Source organism: Dendropsophus ebraccatus, chromosome 4 (assembly GCF_027789765.1).
Source record: "Dendropsophus ebraccatus isolate aDenEbr1 chromosome 4, aDenEbr1.pat, whole genome shotgun sequence".
Lineage (NCBI taxonomy): Eukaryota > Metazoa > Chordata > Amphibia > Anura > Hylidae > Dendropsophus > Dendropsophus ebraccatus.
In genome coordinates this window covers 147,185,723-147,210,876 of record NC_091457.1, presented here as the reverse complement: position 1 = coordinate 147,210,876, position 25,154 = coordinate 147,185,723, and the positions used below count along the sequence as shown (strand labels likewise).

General features: G+C 38.6%; 1 protein-coding gene across 2 annotated transcripts in view; it reads left to right on the top strand.

The window, feature by feature from the left end:
* The first annotated feature begins 1,722 nt into the window (after positions 1 to 1,722).
* Positions 1,723 to 25,154, top strand: part of PRRX1 (paired related homeobox 1) — a 47,803-nt gene continuing 24,371 nt past the window's right edge. For both annotated transcript variants that reach the window (XM_069968952.1, XM_069968953.1), the window contains exon 1: positions 1,723 to 2,344. In XM_069968952.1, the coding sequence (XP_069825053.1) occupies positions 2,092 to 2,344 (253 nt within the window). In that variant the 5' untranslated portion in view covers positions 1,723 to 2,091. The remainder of the gene's footprint in view (positions 2,345 to 25,154) is intronic.

Below are 25,154 nucleotides of genomic sequence, written 5' to 3'. Positions count from 1 at the left end.
GTCATATGAGTTTTGGTTCGGACTGAAACGCACAGTTTGCAGCACTTTTCTATCCAAGTCAAAACTCATATATAGTCAGCAAATAAACCCAACACAGTCTCCAGCTGACTCCATTTAGGTCATTAAATTGAATGGGGCTCATGTTTATCAGAATACAGACACAATTTTCTGGATTTTTTTCTCTGGAGGCTTGAAATGTGATGTGAACCCAGCCATAGTTGTAGATTGGAGTTATACATATATATCTCTATTAGGCACTGGCAGACACTATGTAAAAATACACCAACCAGCCCCATAGTGATACATTGTTGCATTTCACCAATTGTTGAAGGTTACTTTTCTATACAAATGAACACCTGTATTACGTTCCTATAACAATTAAAAAACCAATATTACAATTCCTATACAATACAATGGAATATATATATATATATATATATATATATATATAATTCCTGTACAACTGACTATATATACATATTACATTTCCATACAAATAACAATATATATATATATATATATATATATATATATATATATATATAACATTCCTGTAGAATTTAATATATATATATATATATATATATATATATATATATATATATATATATATATTGTAAAGTGAAACTGGCTCACTTGCCCCTAGCAACCAATCAGATTCCACCTTTCATTTTCCAAAGAGTCTGTGAGGAATGAAAGGTGGAATCTGATTGGTTGCTAGGGGCAACTGAGCCAGTTTCACTTTACATTTTTCCACGATCAACGATAAACGATCTGAAACGACCGCTATTGCGTAAGTCGCTACCGTGAACGACCGAACGACATCTTATTAAATGCGAACGATCTGCAAACGATCAACGATAAAAATAGGTCCAAATTCTATCAAACGACCAATGATTTCTCGTTGGTCTTCTAATTGTTGTCTGCTATTCCACTAAACGATTATCGTTCAAATCCGAACGATCTAACGATTTTTCGAACGATAATCGTCCCGTGTAATAGGGCCCATACTGTCCACCTACCTTTGGACCACCGTGTGTGTGTGTGTGTGTGTGTGTGTGTGTATATATATATATATATATATATATATATATATATATATATATTCCTATACAATTGACTATATATATATATATATACATTATATATATATATATATATATATATATATATATTTCCTGTACATTTGACTATATATTCCTATTCCTATACAAATGACCACCTATATTACAATTACTATTCAATGAAATATAAATATATATATATATATATATATATATATATATATATATATATATATATTCCATATATATTTATTCCATATAATATATAAATATATATATATATATATATATTTTTTTTTTTTTTTTTCCCTGTACATTTGACTATATATTCCTATCCCTATACAAATGACCACCTATAAGTTACTTTATTCTTGTTGTTCAGCCCTGGGTGAGGAGGCATTGCTCCAGCTTCTACTTTACTTTCAGTGAGAAGATGAATAGCAATGAATGATCTGAGGATTGTGATGGAGTGACTGGCATGGGGCTGCTGTCAGCAGTCCTGTGCAATCTACTCCTCCTAAGGAAGGAAATGGTGGGACGAGTTGCTGGCAGGTCCTGCAGAGCTCTGGTTGGTGGATGCATTACAAGGAGGACAAGTGGGGTGAGAAGTTGGGATGCAGGAGAAGCAGGGATCTGCAGAACGTCAGGATCAGCACAAAGGCATTGCCACGTAATTACAGGCTGTTATTAGGAGAGGGGTCCTCCCTGGGGTCCCCAGCCTCTCCAGTCTCCACCTACATGCCAGGCTGGGGGGTTTGATGTGCCAAACAGTTCTGGATCCAAGTCACAGAAACAATAGGGGGGAAAGAACCCAGGACTGCTTCAGCTCTTCCCTGCAGCTGAGGAGCAAACATCTGCAAGGCATCAGAACTACAGCTCTGGAGGGAAGAAGAAGAAGAAGCAGCAGCCCAGGATGTGCCGGGCCTGAGCTGCTTCATGTGTGCTAGGACATTGGCTTCACTAAGGGGACCGGTCCACAGTCTCAATCTACAGCCAATCTCTATCGGGCGACCATCATCTCATCAGTATGACTTCCAGCTATAACCATCAGTTATTAGACAGGCAGGGGGGACTGATCGGGGGGCGGATGGAGACCCCCATAGCTGCCGGCCTGGACAACCTGCAGCACAAGAAGAACTTCTCAGTCAGTCACCTGCTGGATCTGGAGGAATCGGCCGATCTGGTTGGAGTTCAGGCCGAGGAGGATACTGGGGAGAGTGGAAGGAGCTTACTGGAGTCTCCAGGACTGAGCAGTGGAAGTGACACCCCACAGCAAGAGAGTAAGTCCCTGTGATGGCAGACTTATTATAATGGGGATGTAATCGATCATATCAGGATGTATATAAAGAAGATTGATCATTCCTATCCAATACAGAGATTACAGAAATAATAATAATAATAATAGTTCATCCACATGTAATAGAGTGCAATATAATCATATAAACGGAGCAATTATTTTACAGCTTCTATAAGTAATGCTTTGTAATCCATATCTAAAAATATAGCTTGATATAAAAATCAACATTTACATTTGCATCTAATATAATGAAAACAGATCATCTATATCTAATAGAGACTAATAATATAAACCTATCGCATATAAAATAATGTAAGAATATAAAAAGTTTGTCCATCTCTAATACATTGTAATAATCTAGTAATAATAATAATATAATAAAATATAATAAATAATATAAGCAGATCATCTCTCTCTCTCTCTCTCTCTCTCTCTCTCTCTATATATATATATATATAAAACATCTATATCTAATGCAGTCTAACGATATAATACATCACATATGATACATTACAATAATATAAAAAGCCAATCCATGTGTAATACATCATAATATTATAAAAAGACCGTCCATATCTAATAGACAATAATATTTATTATATATAATATTTTTTAAAAAAAGTTAATTCGTATCTGATATATGATAATAATATAAACCGATCATCTTTGTGTAATATAGTCTATTAACCATAATACAATGTATAATACTGTAGTATCAAAGAAAACAATGTTACCCCATCTGTGGCTCTCCAGATGTGGCAATACAGCAACTCCCAGCATGCCAGTGTATACTGAGAGTTGTAGTTTTGCAACAAATCATCCATATCTAATACTATGTAACACAAATAAATCATACATATAGGATACAGTGTAATATACATAGATAATACATGTAGGATACAGTGTAATATAAATAGCTCATACATACAGGATACAGAGTAATATACATAAATCATACATATAGGATACAGTGTAATATAGATCATACATATATGATATAATGTAATATAGATCATACATATAAAATAATGTGTACTATAAAGAGATGATACATATAGGATACAGTGTACTATAAAGAGATGATACATATAGGATACAGTGTAATATAAATCATACATATAGGATACAGTGTAATATACAGATATACATATAGGATAGAGTGTAATATAAAGAAATCATACATATAGGATACAGTGTAATATAGAGATCATACATATAGGATAAATGTAATATACATAGATCATACATATATGATACAGTGTAATAAAGATCATACATCCAGGATACAGTGTAATATAAATAGCTCATGAATATAGAATACAGTGCAATATACATAGATCATACATATAGGATATAGTCTAATTTACATAGATCCTACATATAGGATAATGTGTAATATAAATAAATCATACATATAGGATACAGTGTAATACAGATAGATCATACATATAGGATATAGTGTAATATACATAGATCATACATATAGGATACAGTGTAATTTAGAGATCATACATATAAGATACAGTGTAATATACATAGATCATACATATAGGATACAGTGTAATATACATAGATCATACATATAGGATACAGTGTAATATACATAGATCATACATATAGGATATAGTGTAATATAGATAGATCATACATTTAGGATACAGTGTAATATACTGTACATAGATCATACATATAGGATACAGTGTAATATACATAGATCATACATATAGGATACAGTGTAATATACATAGATCATATATATATATAGGATATAGTGTAATATAAATCATACATATAGGATACAGTGTAATATACATACATCATACATCCAGGATACAGTGTAATATAAATAGCTCATACATATAGGATACAGTGTAATATACATAGATCATACATATAGGATACAGTGTAATATACATAGATCATACATATAGGATACAGTGTAATATACAGATATACATATAGGATATAGTTTAATATAGATCATACATATAGGATACAGTGTAATATAAATAGATCATACATATAGGATACAGTGTAATATTATATACATAGATCATACATATAGGATACAGTGTAATATACATAGATCATACATATAGGATACAGTGTAATATACATAGATCATACATATAGGATACAGTGTAATATACATAGATCATATATATAGGATATAGTGTAATATAAATTATACATATAGGATACAGTGTAATATACATACATCATACATCCAGGATACAGTGTAATATAAATAGCTCATACATAGACGATCTACATCTAATAGTATCAGAATGCTCCATACCTATTATACGTTCTTACACCTATATATACATTGTTATTGTCATACTCACCACTCTCATCAGTCCTTATAGATTACACCTATGTACACTGGTATTATCATACTCACCCCTCTCATCAGTCCTTATAGATTACACCCATATACATTGTTATTGTCATACTCACCCCTCTCATCAGTCCTTATAGATTACACCATATACATTGTCATACTCACCCCTCTCATCAGTCCTTATAGATTACACCATATACATTGTCATACTCACCACTCTCATCAGTCCTTATATATTACACCTATATACATTGTTATTGTCATACTCACCACTCTCATCAGTCCTTATAGATTATACCTATATACATTGTCATACTCACCACTCTCATCAGTCCTTATATATTACACCTATATACATTGTTATTGTCATACTCACCACTCTCATCAGTCCTTATAGATTATACCTATATACATTGTCATACTCACCACTCTCATCAGTCCTTATATATTACACCTATATACATTGTTATTGTCATACTCACCACTCTCATCAGTCCTTATAGATTACACCCATATACATTGTCATACTCACCACTCTCATCAGTCCTTATAGATTACACCTATATACATTGTCATACTCACCACTCTCATCAGTCCTTATAGATTACACCCATATACATTGTTATTATCATACTCACCACTCTCATCAGTCCTTATAGATTACACCTATATACATTGTCATACTCACCACTCTCATCAGTCCTTATAGATTACACCCATATACATTGTTATTATCATACTCACCACTCTCATCAGTCCTTATAGATTATACCTATATACATTGTTATTGTCATACTCACCCCTCTCATCAGTCCTTATAGATTATACCTATATACATTGTCATACTCACCACTCTCATCAGTCCTTATAGATTACACCTATATACATTGTTATTGTCATACTCACCACTCTCATCAGTCCTTATAGATTACACCATATACATTGTCATACTCACCCCTCTCATCAGTCCTTATAGATTACACCATATACATTGTCATACTCACCACTCTCATCAGTCCTTATATATTACACCTATATACATTGTTATTGTCATACTCACCACTCTCATCAGTCCTTATAGATTATACCTATATACATTGTCATACTCACCACTCTCATCAGTCCTTATATATTACACCTATATACATTGTTATTGTCATACTCACCACTCTCATCAGTCCTTATAGATTATACCTATATACATTGTCATACTCACCACTCTCATCAGTCCTTATATATTACACCTATATACATTGTTATTGTCATACTCACCACTCTCATCAGTCCTTATAGATTACACCCATATACATTGTCATACTCACCACTCTCATCAGTCCTTATAGATTACACCTATATACATTGTCATACTCACCACTCTCATCAGTCCTTATAGATTACACCCATATACATTGTTATTATCATACTCACCACTCTCATCAGTCCTTATAGATTACACCTATATACATTGTCATACTCACCACTCTCATCAGTCCTTATAGATTACACCCATATACATTGTTATTATCATACTCACCACTCTCATCAGTCCTTATAGATTATACCTATATACATTGTTATTGTCATACTCACCCCTCTCATCAGTCCTTATAGATTATACCTATATACATTGTCATACTCACCACTCTCATCAGTCCTTATAGATTACACCTATATACATTGTTATTGTCATACTCACCACTCTCATCAGTCCTTATAGATTACACCTATATACATTGTTATTGTCATACTCACCACTCTCATCAGTCCTTATAGATTATACCTATATACATTGTTATTGTCATACTCACCACTCTCATCAGTCCTTATAGATTTGATAGCATGAGGTTATGATTATTCTATGAGACCTGCGTTATTTGTGGTGCAGTGAAGAACTAAAAGCCGCTCCTGTCCCGGTGCCCAGAAATGTGTATACACAACGCTGTAAGTAGAGACAGATGGATGCCGGGAGCCTGTGTATATCATTCTGATATCTGATATGGGAAAACCTAAAAATATCATATAATTCATATTTACTGGGGCTCATACATATATACTGGGGCTCATACATATATACAGGGGCTCATACATATATACTGGGGCTTATACATGTAAACTGGAGTTTATACATATATACAGGGGCTTATACATACAGTATATACTGGGGCCCACACATATATACAGGTGCTCATACATATATACAGGGGCTCATAAATGTAAACTGGAGTTTATACATATATACAGGGGCTCATACATGTAACATAGGGGCTCATACATACAGTATATACTGGGGCCCACACATATATACAGGTGCTCATACATATATGCAGGGGATCATACATATATACTGGGGCTCATACATATATACAGGTGCTCATACATATATACAGGGGCTCATACATATAACACATACATATATACAGGGGCTCATACATATAACACATACATATATACAAGGGCTCATACATATAACACATACATATATACAGGGGCTCATACATATATACAGGGGCTCATACATATAACACATACATATATACAGGGGCTCATACATATAACACATACATATATACAGGGGCTCATACATATAACACATACATATATACAGGGGCTCATACATATAACACATACATATATACAGGGGCTCATACATATAACACATACATATATACAGGGGCTCATACATATAACATAGGGGCTCATACATACAGTATATACTGGGGCCCACACATATATACAGGTGCTCATACATATATGCAGGGGCTCATACATATAACGCATACATATATACAGGGGCTCATACATATATACAGGGACTCATACATATAACACATACATATATACAGGGGCTCATACATATAACACATACATATATACAGGGGCTCATACATATAACACATACATATATACAGGGGCTCATACATATATACAGGGGCTCATACATATAACACATACATATATACAGGGGCTCATACATATATACAGGGGCTCATACATATAACACATACATATATACAGGGGCTCATACATATATACAGGGACTCATACATATAACACATACATATATACAGGGGCTCATACATATAACACATACATATATACAGGGGCTCATACATATATACAGGGGCTCATACATATAACACATACATATATACAGGGGCTCATACATATAACACATACATATATACAGGGGCTCATACATATAACACATACATATATACAGGGGCTCATACATATATACAGGGGCTCATACATATAACACATACATATATACAGGGGCTCATACATATATACAGGGGCTCATACATATAACACATACATATATACAGGGGCTCATACATATATACAGGGACTCATACATATAACACATACATATATACAGGGGCTCATACATATAACACATACATATATACAGGGGCTCATACATATAACACATACATATATACAGGGGCTCATACATATAACACATACATATATACAGGGGCTCATACATATATACAGGGGCTCATACATATAACATATACATATATACAGGGGCTCATACATATAACATAGGGGCTCATACATGCAGTATATACTGGGGCCCGCACATATATACAGGTGCTCATACATATATGCAGGGGCTCATACATATAACGCATACATATATACAGGGGCTCATACATATAACACATACATATATACAGGGGCTCATACATATAACACATACTTATATACAGGGACTCATACATATAACACATACATATATACAGGGGCTCATACATATAACACATACATATATACAGGGGCTCATACATATAACACATACATATATACAGGGGCTCATACATATATACATGGGCTCATACATATAACACATACATATATACAGGGGCTCATACATATATACAGGGGCTCATACATATAACACATACATATATACAGGGGCTCATACATATAGCACATACATATATACAGGGGCTCATACATATAACATAGGGGCTCATACATACAGTATATACTGGGGCCCGCACATATATACAGGTGCTCATACATATATGCAGGGGCTCATACATATAACACATACATATATACAGGGGCTCATACATATAACACATACATATATACAGGGGCTCATACATATAACACATACATATATACAGGGGCTCATACATACGATACATACATATAATACAGGGGCTCATACATAGATTACAGGGGCTCATACATACAATACATACATATAACACAGGGGCTTATACATATAATATAGGGGGGGCCCTCTGAGTGCTGTGATCACATCCCGCACTCTGGACACACCGCACTGTCAGAACAGGCTGGTAGAAGTGCACGGTGTTATTCCTTGCTTCAGCTCTGGACCCCTTTTCACATTGGCACAAAATCAGCCACATACCCAGCAAGCCCTGCAATAACTCCTTCATATGGAAGCATTCTATCACTTACTAGCCTCAGCCAATCATGTACTAGCCTCAGCTAATCATTTACTAGCCTCAGCCAATCATGTACTAGCCTCAGCTAATCATTTACTAGCCTCAGCCAATCACTGATTAGTCCCAGCCAATCACTTACTGGCCCCAGCCAGAAAATCTGGATATATGGACATGGCATCTCCGTGTTCTGTGCCAATACGTACATGTAATACAGCCCCAGTAGGCGACTCATTGATTTAAATGGGAAACACATGGGAACAAATGGAAAACTCGTAATTCCCAAGGCCCATACTGTATTATTATATGTAAGTTATGATGACCCCATCCTCCCTGTGCTCACCCAGCCCTACAAGCTCTCTATTGTATTAGTATTAGATGTTCTGTATAGGTGTTTTATTCCTTTTTCATGATATTTTTCTCTTCTTGTAATGGACCATATTATGGTACAAATGATCTGTGATCCATCGTTCACTCGGCCGTGATGTCCAGTTAGCGTACGGTATGTTCACGCAACGATTCTTTTCCATGGCCGTTATTTGATACTCGACATAACAACCGTTGTTTTGAGCACCAAACACAGGCCATGGTTTAGAATGTTCCAAAGGCCGTCATTGCGATAACGGCCATCGGAACATTATTCTAGTTCAAACTCAAAGATGTCTTTTTTGGTTGCGTCTGTCATTGAAAGGTCCATTGATTTTAATACAAAAAATAACAGCTTTGCACAAAAAAAACAGCCGCACATTTATGACGCGAACATTAATTCGATACGTTGCGTGAACTAAAAGCCATTGTTTTCGTAGACTTCAATGAAAATCCTTGAAGAATTTAAAACAACGGCCGTTAAATTCAAATGGCGGCCATTATTTTACAGTGTGTAAACATGGCCTTACTCTGGATTATTTGTACATGGTTAAAATAGCATAATCATAATACAAGGGTCTGGCCATTGTCTTGTAACACAAAGAACAAAGGTAGATTCTCTGATTCATAAATGTTATGAAGTCACCATCAGGGGCGTAGCTAGGATTCATGGGGCCTCATAACAAAAAATTTTAAGGGGCCCCCCTCCACTACGCACAACACAAAGCACTGCACATTTTTTGTGTTGCAGCATGTAAGTAAACACTGGGTCACTTACAGACTGCAGTGCATAAAGGGTTAAGCAGAAGGGCACACGTTCTTACCTTCTCCTCCGGGCCCCCCTCCTGCATGGGCCCCATAGCAACTGCATACCCTGCCTCTATGGTAGCTACGCCACTGGTCACCATGATGTGTGTCCGGTGAAAACTTTTGCAGCAGTTGTAGCATCACATGTGATCTGTTGGGGTACAAGGTTAAGGTTAAGGTTTTGTTCACATTAGAATCCCCCAGTATCAGAAAGCTGTTTTACAGTTATTTACAGGTTAAAGATATTTTCACACCGTCACACCAAAAATATGGACGTAATTTTGAGTGAAAATAAAACGATGTGTGATCAGGTGGAAAAAAAACGTATTTTCTAAACGCAGGTCATAAATAATAAAATTATGTTCATTATATGGACGGTCGTAATCAATTATGGCCCCTATTCTGTGCTGTGTGTGCACTAGTGGACAATTTCCCATTGACTTCAATGGAGCGCATTATTAGGCTGTGTTCACACACAGTATTCCCACCAGTCTTTTGTTCAGTATTTTTTCAACCAAAATCAGGAGTGGAACTGACAGGGCAAAATTATAAAGAAAAGATGTGCCCGATTTCTTTATTTTCAAACCACTCCTGGTTTTGGTTTAAAAAAATACTGACCAAAAGACTGATGGAAATACTGTGGGGGAGATTTATCAAACATGGTGTAAAGTGATACTGGCTCAGTTGCCCCTAGCAACCAATCAGATTCCACCTTTCATTCCTCACAGACTCTTTGGAAAATGAAAGGTGGAATCTGATTGGTTGCTAGGGGCAACTGAGCCAGTTTCACATTACACCATGTTTGATAAATCTCCCCCACCATGTGTGAACATAGCCTAATATTGAAATGATTTTTACCTCAAGATTACGGCTGTATTTTAGTATTATTTAACTGTGTGTTAACATAGCCTAAAACACGAGTGCGATAGAAGTCACTAGTAAAATTGCTGTTAGCTCATACACACATTCCCTTTATGGTCATAACATTAGGTGTCGGGCCCTTTTTGAGCTGTTTATGGACAAAACTCAGACTTTTTTTTTGGCTGTTTTTAATCTTTATTTTAGGCCATGTTTTGAGCAGTAAACACCCCAAAATACAGGCCAAATGAAAAGAGACATTTTATGAGCTATAGCTTTTGCTGGAGTCCATAAAACGACTACAAATAAGAGTGAAAATACATACAGAAAAAAAAAACAACAACCACAAAAGCAAAATAAAAAAAAACAAGGGATGTATGACCTTCTTATTACAGTCGGGATGAGTGATTTTGCTTACAAGGTGGATCTGTCAGATGCAACAGGAGTGTCATTCTCCATCAGACAGTCAAAGTCCGCCGAAAGTGACCTCACACTACTGGTACACAGGATTAAGTAGATCAGGCAATTATTAAAACAAAGATTTTTTGTTTGCACTCAGTACCTTAAAAATGTGCAAAAAGAATCAAACTCCTGGCCTATAAAATATCAAAGTGAAAAAATTGTGAGATTACATGAATCTATGCCATGTCCAGATCGACTAGGTTCACACTACGTTTTTGCAATCCGTTTTTTCCATCCGTTTTTTTTGCAAAAAAACGGATTAAAAAACGGATGCATGTGTGTGTGTCCGTTTTATCCGTTTTTCCATTGAATTCCATTATAAAAAAAAAAGGATCAAAATGGATCCGTTTTTTTTAACGGACACAAAAATGAAGTCAACTACGTTTTTGTGTACATTAAAAAAACGGATCCATTTATTTATAATGGAATTCAGTTTTTCATCCATTTTTTTTTTGCTAAAACGTAGTGTGAACCCAGCCTAGGGTGAGCTGCTGTTATTCAGAGACTCTTCAGTGTTATGTAAACAAAGCTTAATTGTTGTATAAATAAAAAGTTCCATAACACAATGTTTCAATTGAATAGTAAACAAGCGGTCCAGCGCCAACTGCTCTCGGGTGCACAGACATGCCGGGTGGCACCAGAAAGCCCAGCAAGAAGGCTACCTTACTGAAGGACGTGGCAGCTACACATAGGCTATGTTCACACAATGTTTTTTTAGCTCTGTTTAAAATGACGTCCATCATTATGAGTCTAAAATAACAGATGTCATTTAGCTGCCTGGCCTTGACGGCTATTAGTACATTACTCTAGTTGGGATTATTTATTGCCCTTTGGATGCGGCCCATTGAATTTAATAGTAAAAAGAAGAAAGAACAGTGACAAAAGAAAACTGTGTGTGAACTACTAATAAAAAAACGTCCGCTGTTTGCAAAAGATGTCCGAAAATAATGTTCATTATTTTGACTTCTGCGGCAAAAACGTCCGTTATTCAATACTGTGTGCAATGGACATCTGTTAAAGTCAGTTAAATCTCGGCAAAAACTGACGTTTTCTAATTATGAAAATCGTCCGCCTTTTCAATATTTTTGACGTTGTGTGAACATAGCCTAACACTGTATTCACACTGGATAAATTACATACGGATAGATAGCGTTTTATTTTTTTGTACTGACACAACTGTGAAAAAAGAAAAACCGGGTGTAAACAACTAATAAAAAACGTCCGCTGTTTGCAAAAGATGTCTGAAAATAATTGCCATGATCATTATTTTGACATCCGCAGCGATAACGTCCATTCAATACATTGTGTGCATTGGACGTCCGTTTTTCCATTGACTGCAATACATTGCCATTGCAGTCAGTTAAATCAAGTCAATAACGGTTATTTTAAATTGCAAAAGCGGCCGCCTTTTCTTTATTTTAAACGTTGTGTGAACATAGCCATACATGTAATGCCAACAGGTTTCGTTCACTATATGGCATTAGCCATAGCTATAGAGTAGCCGAAACGTGCTGGCACTACTTCTATGACTAGATGCTGTGTCTTTCAATAAAGTAGTCCGTTTTACTTCAGTGCTGGGATTCTCTTTTGCTTTCTGGACAATGTTTCAATTCCTCATCGTTTTCAAAATATTTAATAATGGGGGGGGGGGGGAGATTTATCAATAATATGTCAGGCGCACGTCAGAGAAAAGGTACAGATTTTTGTGCTGATATCCCCTCGCTAATGTGGCCAGGATTCATTTTAATAGAGTGAAGAGGATAGACTTCTGTGCTTTCTATGTGGCAGCCATTGTTCAGCCGGATTTAATGAGAGGTGTGAGGCTTTTAGTAAATCCGGCGGGGGGCTTGGGGGCGGGGTTTATGTAAGACCAACATACAGGTTCCCCCACTGTTTCTTACATTTGTACCTACCTATCCCTGCTCTTTGCTGACAAATAATAACTGTTGTATCCAGTCTGGGAACGTTCTCTGAATTAAAGGGGTTGTTCAGTGAATATCTTTTTCTTTCAAGTCAACTGATATCAGAGAGTTATATAGATTTGTAATTTACTTCTATTAAAAAATCTCAAGTCTTCCCATACTTATCAGCTGCTGTTTGTCCTCCAGGAAATGTTGTTCTATTTTCAGTGTGACACAGTGCTCTCTGCTGACATCTCTGGCCGAGACAGGAACTCTGTCTCGGTTTTATATGAATCCCCATAGAAAACCTCTCTTGCTCTGGACAGTTCCTGTCTCGGCCAGAGATGTCAGCAGAGAGCACTGTGTCAGACTGAAAATAGAACAACATTTCCTGGAGGACAAACAGCAGCTGATAAGTATGGGAAGACTTGAGATTTTTTAATAGAAGTAAATTACAAATCTATATAACTTTCTGACACCAGTTGATTTGAAAGAAAAAGATTTTCGCTGGACAACCCCTTTAAGCATATCACAGCAGCTGCACTAGTCCAGGCTTTTTAGCTCACAGAGCATTGCCAAAAAGTGATACAGTTGTATCCACTCCTCAGCCAGACTTGGTGTGTAAAGGACGGCAACCTCTGAAGTTCTGTTTATGTGTCGGACTTGAAATCTGAGTCTGATCCTCAGAAGTTTAGTTGATCCACAGCAGACGAGCAAGAGGATCAGCCCCATTGTCTGACCCAAATCTGACACATGTGAACATTGGCTCATTGTTACCATTAACTGACAACAGATCTAGACTGTAATGAAGACTTAAAACTAAAAGAATATTTAAAAGGTTGTACAATTTTAAAGTTTTTCATGTGATGATTAAAAACCTGGAAAATCCTTTTAATAAAGACATTAGTGGGGAAATATAAAAAAACACCATATATATCAGCGTTTCCCAACCGGGGTGCCGCGGCACACTGGGGTGTCGGGAGAAGCCGCCAGGGGTGCCGCGGGATCCTGGTGGGAAATGTGCGCTGTCACTTTAAGCATCCCGAGAAGCTGCGGCTGCGCAGCTTCTCGGGATGCACAGATCACTTTGATGTTCCGCCCGCACTGTGAGCGGGCAGAACATTAAAGTGAGCATAATGTAGGAGCAGGAAGTGTCAGCGTCCTGCTCCTACATTAACTCCCTTAGGCTGCCGGCACTTCATGCCAGCAGCCTATGGGAGGCCAGGACGTGACCTCTCCGGCAGGCGTGATGATGTGACGTCATCACGCCTGCCGGAGGTCCCGTCCCTGCGGCTCGCAAGATGGAGCCAGAAGAGGAGGAGGAGAGCTTCTGCCTGCAGCCACACAGCCCGGATTAAGTGAGTAGGATGTTTGTTTTTTTAAGGGGAAGAGCAGGGGGCATTATTAGTTCATGGGGGCACCTCTGGGGGCATTATTAGTTCATGGGGGCACCTCTGGGGGCATTATTAGTTCATGGGGGGCACCTCTGGGGGCATTATTAGTATATGGGGGCACATCTGGGGGCATTATTAGCTCATGGGGGAACCTCAGGGGGCATTATTAGTATATGGGGGCACCTCTGGGGGCATTATTAGTTCATGGGGGGCACCCCTGGGGGCATTATTAGCTCATGGGGGAACCTCTGGGGGCATTATTAGTATATGGGGGGCACTTCTGGGGGCATTATTAGTTCATGGGGGCACCTCTGAGGGCATTATTAGTTCATGGGGGCACCTCTGGGGGCATTATTAGTAAATGGGGGAACCTCTGGGGGCATTATTAGTTCATGGTGGCACCTCTGGGGCATTATTAGTTCAAAAGGGGGCACCTCTGGGGGCTTTATTAGTTCATGGGAGCACTTCTGGGGGCATTATTAGTTCATGGGGGCACCTCTTGGGGCATTATTAGCTCATGGGGGGCACCTCTGGGGGCATTATTAGCTCATGGGGGCACCTCTGGGGGCATTATTAGTATATGGGGGCACCTCTGGGGGCTTTATTAGTTCATGGGAGCACTTCTGGGGGCATTATTAGTTCATGGGGGCACCTCTTGGGGCATTATTAGTATATGGGGGCACCTCTGGGGGCATTATTAGTTCATGGGGGGCACCTCTGGGGGCATTATTAGTTCATGGGGGGCACCTCTGGGGGCATTATTAGTTCATGGGGGCACCTCTGAGGGCATTATTAGTTCATGGGGGAACCTCTGGGGGCATTATTAGTTCATGGGGGCACCTCTAGGGGCATTATTAGCTCATGGGGGCACAGCAGGGGATCCTACATACAGGGGGCACAGCAGGGGATCCTACATACAGGGGGCATCCCACATTCCTACTCGCTTTACTGCACATAACACCAAACAGTGCAGTTACTATGGGAGCCGACAGGAGGGAGAAAGGAAAGGAAGTTGCTAGAAATGTGCAGAGCCTAAATTGTTTGTCTCGCAGGTTCTGAGGGGATGAAACGTATCTGGAAGAAATCATCATGGAGGACTGGGCCGGATGGAGAGGAAAAGGGAAAGTGACGCCTCAGATCAAAGAAGACGTCACCTGTGAGTAACTGTATGACCGTTTTCTTATTTTGTAGAACATTATTTAGTAGGGGTTCCCCGAGGAAATTTTTTTTTTCAAGGGGTGCCCCGAGGTGGAAAAGGTTGGGACGCACTGCTATATGTTATATAAAATATAATTACCATTCTACTAAGGATGGTCCGAACCTGCCGAGGTTCAGGTTCGTATGAACCCGAACGCTCGGCATCAGATTCCCGCTGTCTGCCCGCTCCGTGCAGCGGGTGGATACAGCGGGAGGACCGGCTGGAAAACTGGAATACAGCCTATGGCTATGGCTGTATCCCAGTTTTCCAGGCGGTCCTCCCGCTGTATCCACCCTCTCCACGGAGCGGGCAGACAGCGGGAATCTGATGCCGAGCGTTCGGGTTCGTACGAACCCAAAACTCAGCCGGTTCGGACCATTCCTACTTTCTACAATTTACTGCCATAAAGTACACTATACATGTACTGGGAATGTTCGTTAACATAACATTATTGTGTACTACCTGTCAATAGACTCTGGGCATACATTTTGGGATGTAAGCAATGCTTCGACCTGTTAGGGTCTTTGTCAAGCCTGGCTTCACAAAGACCTCATTGGTTTGAAACGTTGCTTTCAAGTCTGCTGCTTGGTAACAGCGCAGAGGATGAAAGTAACAGATAAACCTTCATCCTCAGAACCCACTAGGGGGCTATCAGCAGATTAGATTTGTCTAACCTGATGATAGTTCCCCTTTAACAAAATTTTGAGATATTCTTTACAGCAAGCCCTATGGGCTATGTCCTATGAAAACTATATGAATAGGAAAGGTTTCTAGGCCTATTCTGTGATCTTTGAAGTGGTTATTTCACAGGGAGGGCTGAACTGTGAGCTTTATCTATTGTTTTTTTTTTTTGTTTGTTTTTTAATCTTTACACCTGTCGCTGTAATTCCATACAGATCATGTTACAGCAGCCTCCTACGTATCATTACAGACAGATCAGAAAGTCTCAGCTTAGTTTTAGGCTTAGTGGTGAAAATGGAAACTGGAAGATTTCAACATTTAAAAATATAAATAATAAAATAGACACTTTAAAAAAAACACCAAAAAGTCTTTAAAATATATTTTAACATAAAACATTGATTTAAACAATTGGAAATTTTCTGGTGACTCACAATGGGGGATATTTATCAAACATGGTGTAAAGTGAAACTGGCTCAGTTGCCCCTAGCAACCAATCAGATTCCACCTTTCATTTTCCAAAGTGTCTGTGAGGAATGAGAGGTGGAATCTGATAGGTTGCTAGGGGCAACTGAGCCAGTTTCACTTTACACCATGTTTGATAAATCTGCCCCATAGAGATGAACCAACCTTGAGCATGCTCGGGGTTGTCCAACCCCTAACTTTAGGCATTTGATTCCCGGTGGCTGAAGAAGTTGGTTTCAGCCCTAGGGAGTCCTGGAAAACATGGATACAGCCTATGGCCTATGGCTAAATCCACATTTTCCAGGCAGCCTTAGGGCTGCATCCAACTTCTTCAGCCATCGGTAATCAAATGCCGAAAGTTAGCGTTCGGACAACCCCGAGCATACGCAAACTTCAGTCATCTCTAATTAGATTACCATAGTTAGATTAAGGATCTTATTACAAAATACAATTGTCCCCGTTGCGGCTCTGGAAAAGACTGGAGCTCTTAGAAAGCGCATAGGAAAAAATTAAATAGCAAAAATGCAAACTGGCGAGGTCTTAGGGGGTTAGTCATCATACTGAGGCCATAAAAATTATATTGAAAAATGAGTCAATATCTTACACAACGTGGACATTCTGAACAGTTTCTGAAGGATTCCCTGTGAGACAGAGGGGAGATGGAGCCCAACTTTCTTTGTGCCATGGAAAAAATCCTCATGTTTGGCAAGGAAAACCAATGTGCTTCTCCCACCAATGTACACACATTTTCTAGCAATAAAAAGGAGATTGCAGCAGTCATGTCCTTAAAGGAAACCAAAATTACTAATTCTCTGTCAGCTTTTTTTTTTTTTTTTTTTCTTTAAGACCCCAAATGCCAGTTTTATTTTTTTAAAGGGAGGCTGTATAAACCTCATAACTTCTATTGGAAAGAATCTGGTTTACTCTACCAGTACATGGTGTCCGTGTTGCAAGTTTGGTCTCCAGAAATAGAATTACTGAGAAATTTCCTTCAGTGATGAGTAAGACACTTATAATGGCATACTCGATTCTTTACTACAGGACCCCATAGTTAGGCCTATATGCATTATACTTGGGTTTAGAAGCAACCACCATCTGCATAGAGTTTATATGCTCCCCCATACTCAAAAACGTACCAATGAATTCATTTCAGAATTACTTTAAAGGGGTTATCCACCTAAGAGCGAAAAAATTAAACACTAGCCTCCCTCACCCCCAAGTATTTTGATACGTCTCCTGTCTTTTTAGCTGCTGCCATTCCAGAGTTACAAGTTTATTCTAAAAAGACGATCTATATTAAAGATAGGAAACTACATTTCCCATCATGCATCTCCCAGATTGGTCCGTTTGCGTACTCGCCCCCTTAACTTTCTTTCCTGCCCCCTGCTGTCATTACTATTGCACAGTAAACACAGGACTGTTTTTTCACTGATTTTCCACCATATCACCTCATTATGTATTCCTTACTAGCTGATGATGTAGCAGAGCTGACGCGCTTGGTGTAATGTAGGTTTAGATCTCTGCTTGCTGACTGTGAATGATAACATTCTACTTCTATCCAGACTCTAAGAACATCTATGACAATATGCAGAGCTGTGACACAAAGACAGGTACATATGCCTACATTCACTGACAGCAAGCAGAGATAAAACTAAAACTTTTCCTATTACAGAGATCTAGGCTCAGGGACACATGTAAGTCTATGGAAGCAGCACAGGTGCAAGGAGATGATACTGATAATGTCTCCTGGGGATTGGGTTACCAAGTCAATAGACAGCTAACCCAGTCCCCAGAGAGGAGATCACATGTCCTGTGACTACAAAGGGAGGGGGAAGAGGCAGCTAAGTGTGGTCTGAGTGGAAGCAGAGTAGAGGATTTTAGACATCCAGAGCGGATAAGAATGAGAAAAAAAACCAGGGAAATGGTGCAAGATAGGTTATACATGTATATTAGACATAGAGTGATATTGGGAAGGGGGATTGTTTAGAATATTGTTTTTGTTACCCAGATAACCCCTTTAAGGCTAGGTTCACAGCAGTCTTTCAAAACAACGACCGTTATTGTGAAAAGATCCATTATTTAAAAAATACTGGACATTATTTGCGCAATGACTAACGATTTTATGAAACACGTCCATTATTTTCACGTATTGTGAACGTAGCCTAAAGGATAGAAGTTTGTCAAATCCCTCAAAGTATACTGAAAAGTGCTCATGGGATTAGGGCCCGGTACAACACAGATCACATCTCAGCTTTTATTTTACCAGAGTAATATGAAAAAGAAACGTGAGCTGTGGTTGATACGGGCAATAAAGAGAATGCTTTTGTTGCCCATTTTGTTGCAGTTTGCAGCCGCTCCCCTGAGGTTGTCACTCTAAGCACAGGACCTCAGCGTGTGAGTTGTGGATCCGAACCGAACCCGGTTCGCTCATCTCTATCTGTTACCCATCCCATCCATAATCCCTTTAATTCTGATGCTCAATCTGCTGTCACCCTTAGGCTATGTTCACACAACGTTTTTTCAGCTCCGTTTAAAATGACGTCCATCATTTTGAGTCTAAAATAACGGACGTCATTTAGCAGCCTGGCCTCCCCTTAAGGCCCCGTTCCCACTGAGCAAAGCTATTGGAATTCCGCGACGGAATTGTCCGCCGCGGAATGCCGTTAGCCTCCCGCTCATAATGGGAGTCTATGGGAGGCGCGCGCTGCTGCTCTATACGCGGTGAAGAATGAACATGTTCATTCTTCAGCGCGGACAGGGCAGGAGCGCGCGCCTCCCATAGAGTCCCATTATGAGCGGGAGGCTAACGGCATTCCGCGGCGGACAATTCCGTCGCGGAATTCCGCTACCTTTGCTCAGTGGGAACGGAGCCTAATGCAATGACTGGTGTTTGTACATTATTTTAGTTTGGGATTACTAATTGCCCATTGGATGCGGCTTAATTGAAAAGTCCATTGAATTTAAACTGAATTTAAATTTAAACGGTGACAAAAGAAAAAACGTGAGAACAACTAATAAAAAATGTCGGCTGTTTGCAAAAGACGTCCGAAAATACCGATCATGTTCATTATTTTGATGTTCGCTGGAAAAACCTCCGTTATTCCATGCATTGTGTGCAATGGACGTCCGTCTTCCCATTGACTTCAGTGCATTGCCACTGCAGTGAGTTAAATCGCGGCAAAAGCGGACGTTATTTTAAATATCAAAATCGGCCGCCTTTTCTTTATTTTTGACGTTGTGTGAACATAGCCTAATGTTGTGTTCACACAGACAGATTTATCCGATAGATCTTTGAAGCCAAAGCCAGGAATGGATTTCAAAAGAGGAGAAATCTCAGTCTTTCCTTTGTGACCTGTTCTCTGTTTATAGTCTGTTCCTGGCTTTGGCTTCAGAAATCTGTCTGATAAATCTCTCTTTGTAAACGCACCATTAGAAATGTTTCTCAATCATTTATTATTTCACCACTAGATGTCGCTAAAGTCTGACAAATGACTGCAGGAGCTCTTGTGTTCTTAAAGGGGATAGCCAGCTGAGAAATTGTAAGAGCCCAGACCTTCTCAAAGACACGAGCCGTCTATAAAGGATGTTCGTTCTGCATCTCCGCAGACTGGCATCTAGCTATCCTCTGGGCTGTATTTACAGCTCATACTGCCCTATGCACTTGGATTCAATATACCCTATGGGTATGTTCACACTGCAGAATACTTGTGGAGACTTTAAGTGGATTCTGCGGGGTGGCCTCCGCTTGAAGTTCCGCCTGTCCCATAGGCTCAGTGATGCATTCCGGTGGATTCAGCCGTCCCCCCAAAGAATTGACATGTGACTGTACCCATAGAGCATTCATTACCTAACCTATTAGATGAAGCCATTTTTAATGATTACTGATTAACGATCACAAACAAGAAGTGAAATTGTTCACCACAACACACAGAACGATGGCTGTTAGTTACCATGGTTACTAATGGCCCTAATGGACCAGATGATTATCCTGCGGAAAATCATTAAATCGCTCAAATTTAAATAATTGTTTTGTGTGATCGAAAAATCCTTGGTGTGTCATTGATTGCATCTTGTAAGCTGACCAAAAAATGACCATTAATCATTAGCTGATCGTTCACTTAGGGGGAGATTTATCAAACATGGTGTAAAGTGAAACTGGCTCAGTTGCCCCTAGCAACCAATCAGATTCCACCTTTCATTCCTCACAGACTCTTTGAAAAAAGAAAGGTGGAATCTGATTGGTTGCTAGGGGCAACTGAGCCAGTTTCACTTTACACCATGTTTGATAAATCTCCCCAATAGTTCCTTCTTTTGCTGGGATCCGAAGGAGTAAAACGATCATAGTAACAGTCATAACTAAGGACTATCGTTCTGTGTGTTTTGGTAAACGATTTCAGGTAATTTCCAAAAGCTCTCGTTTGCAATTGTTTATCGTAAATGGTTTAAAATTGCTTCATCTAATAGGACCCCAGTGGTGCATTTACACACACAGATTTATCTGACAGATCTTTGAAGCCAAAGACAGGAACAGACTATAAACAGAAAACAGGTCATAAAGAAAAGACTGAGATTTCTCCTCTTTTCAAATCCATTCCTAGCTTTGGCTTCAAAAATCCATCAGATAAATCTCTCTGTGTAGATGGTAGACGGATGTAGACGGTACTTACGTAGTGCTGCCGCTGAGGAAATCACATATATCCCTAGCGGTGCCACAAGAAACAGACATGTCAGTTTTCTGCAGCCGATATTCAATGAAAAGCGCCCGCAGAAAACCCTATCAGTTCACACAATGGAGCGTGCGGGTCTGGCCGCACGCTCCATTGAGAGCAGTGGGGAATTTGGATGTGGGCGCGTACGGATGCACCCGCATCCGAATACAGCGGCAGTAAAGATCATCCGGCTGCAGTACCGGCTGGGATGATCTTTTCTGACACCGGCCGTTCCGTGACCCGCTGTTGTCTTACAAAGTGTGAACATAGCCATAATAATAATAATTATAATAATAATTATTAATTTTATGTTCATTAAATACATTTATAAATATTGTTAATATTTTAGTTACTATTTAATATTTTATTATTTCTTTACTTTATTAAATGAGACTATTTTTATAATTTGAGAATTGATTCAGCAAGACTAGCGCCACCACATTGATTAAAAATCCATTCATTGGCTGTTAACCCTTCTTCTCCTGACTCTTGTGGTAGCTCATCTCTTGAATCTCAGAAATAGGAGGCCTTCAAAATTGATGTCTACCAGGTAACACGCCAATGCAGTCTTGGCCTTGAAACTGTATTGTACTTTTTTTTTTCCTTTGTATTATAGTGCTATGGTATTGTTATTATTATTTTGACTGCCCTATGACAATATTACTTCTCACTTCAAAATTAGGAAGGGGGCATTCACATATGTTTTACCCAGCTAAAATTTATCCAAGGGGTTATTAACAATAATTTACCTTCAGTGGAACAAGGAGGATATTAAAATGCTGTCCAATCCGCAGACGTTGTGTTTTAGACTAAAATTATCTCAGTGGATTGATATAATTTTGTGGGCGAAGTTTGACACTTGACAATTTATCAGTTATTTATTTAAAAAGTGAAAAAAAAGGTTTTCAAATCAACTGGTGTCAGAAAGTTATATAGATTTATAATTTATTTTTATTTAAAAAATCTCAAAGCCTTCCAGTACTTAACAGCTGCCGTATGTCCTGCAGGAAGTGATGCATTCTTTCTAGTCTGACACAGTGCTCTCTGCTGCCACCTCTGTCCATGTCAGGAACTGTCCAGGACAGTAGCAAATCCCCATAGAAAACCTCTCCTGCTCTGGACAGTTCCTGAAATGGACAGAGGTGACAGCAGAGAGACTGGAAAGTCAACTTCCTACAGGACATAAAGCAGCTGATAAGTACTGGAATACTTGAGATTTTTTGAGAAAAACAGATTAAATAATTGATGTATTTGTGTGCATCCGTTTTGATCCATTTTTCCATTGACTTAACCCCTTAACGACCAAGGGTGTAAATATACGCCCAGGGGGGACTTCTAGTATGTGTGCAAAAAAAATTTTTTTTTTTTTTTATTAATGAAAAACTCTGTCCCCTAATAAAAGTTTGAATCACCCCCCTTTCCCCATTTTATAAAAATAAATAAATAAATAAACATATTTGGTATTGCCGCCAGTGTAATCACCCAAACTAATAATTAATCACATTCCTGATCTCGCACGGTAAATGGCCTAAGCGCCAAAAAATTCCAAAGTGCAAAAATGCTAAAGTCATATATGCAAATAAGGTACTGATAGAAAGTACAGATCATGGCATAAAAAATGACACCTCATACAGCCCCATAGACCAAAGGATAAAAGCGTTATAAGGCTGGGAATAGAGCGATTTTAAGGAACATATATTTTTTTTTAAAAAAAGGTTTTCATTTTTAAAAGCCATCAAATAAAATAAAAGTTACACAAGTTACATATGGTTGTAATTGTACTGACTTGAGGAATATGTATACCAAGTCAGTTTGACCCCAGGGCAAACGGCGTAAACACGTAACCTCCCCAAATTAAAAAAAAAAAATGTTTTTTTTTTTTCCAATTTCACCACACATTTAAATTTTTCCTGGTTTCGCAGTGTACTTTATGCAAAAATTCAGCTGTCATTGCAAAGTACAATTAGTGGCACAAAAAATAAGGGCTCATGTGGGTTTCTAGGTGATAAAATGCAAGTGCTATGGCCTTTTAAGCACAAGGAGGAAAAAACAAAAGCGCTAAAATGGAAATGGGTCCGGTCCTAAAGGGGTTGGAAACACATTATTTTTTTTAGCGCACACAAAAACATGGTCAATCACATCTTTGTGTACGCCAAAAAAAAGGATTCATTTTGCTCCTTTTTTTTATCGTTTCTTTTACAGTGGAAGCAGATGCACACAAATATATTCTTATTTCATCCCATATTTTGCATAAAACAGATGAGAAAACTGACGCAGTGTGAACCCAGCCTAATTTATATAACTTTCTGTCACCAGTTGATTTGAAAACTATTTTTTTCCCCTCCAGAGTACCCCTTTAAATTCCTCCTCCTTTTGGGCTTAAGAGTCCAGTGGGTAGTCCTACTCAGTGATTAACAGCTGCATCTGTCAATCACTTTTAGGACCGCCTACTGGACTCCTAAGCCGAAAATAAGCAGGAAGTTCAATTAACTCACCAATTATCCTAAAACATTTCCTATAGATATGTATATCACTCTGCTCAGCTAATTTTACTCCAACACACGACAACTGCAGATTGGATAGCAGTGCCAGTTTGATGGTGTCACTCTCCATTCTCCATCATTCCTAGTTCTCTGTATCATGTGGTCCGCTTGTTCTTTTTGACAGAAACAAACGTGTAAATGTAATGATGAATCTTGCACCTACTATACCTTGAAGAATCAGCATGTTAGCATAGTCCATCACTACCATTGTCTACATGAATTTGACAGTTTTTTTTGTTATCTTTCCTTACATATGTATTGTAGTGTCATTATACCCGCTTATCACAGCCGCTGCATGTTGTCCTTCCCACAATTCTAGTTTCTGGTAGAAAATCCTGTTTCTCCTTATTTCTTGTTGGATCCTATGTGTCTTGGACTATGGTTTTATAACACTCACAAGTCACATTTTCCTACCGGTTGTTTGATTTTTGTAGACATTACATTGCATTCAGCTATTCCCGTTTTTGTGGCGTATTGTATATTGGATAGGGTTCGGCTTCTTTGCTATGCAAGGTCGATTAGCAATAATTTTCTCTATCGTTCATTCTGTTTCCTAATTCGTATTCTATATATTTCAGTCGATTCATTTTGTAAGATTGAATAGATTTTTTAACACCACGAATGCTGTGAAGTTAAGGTTAGCC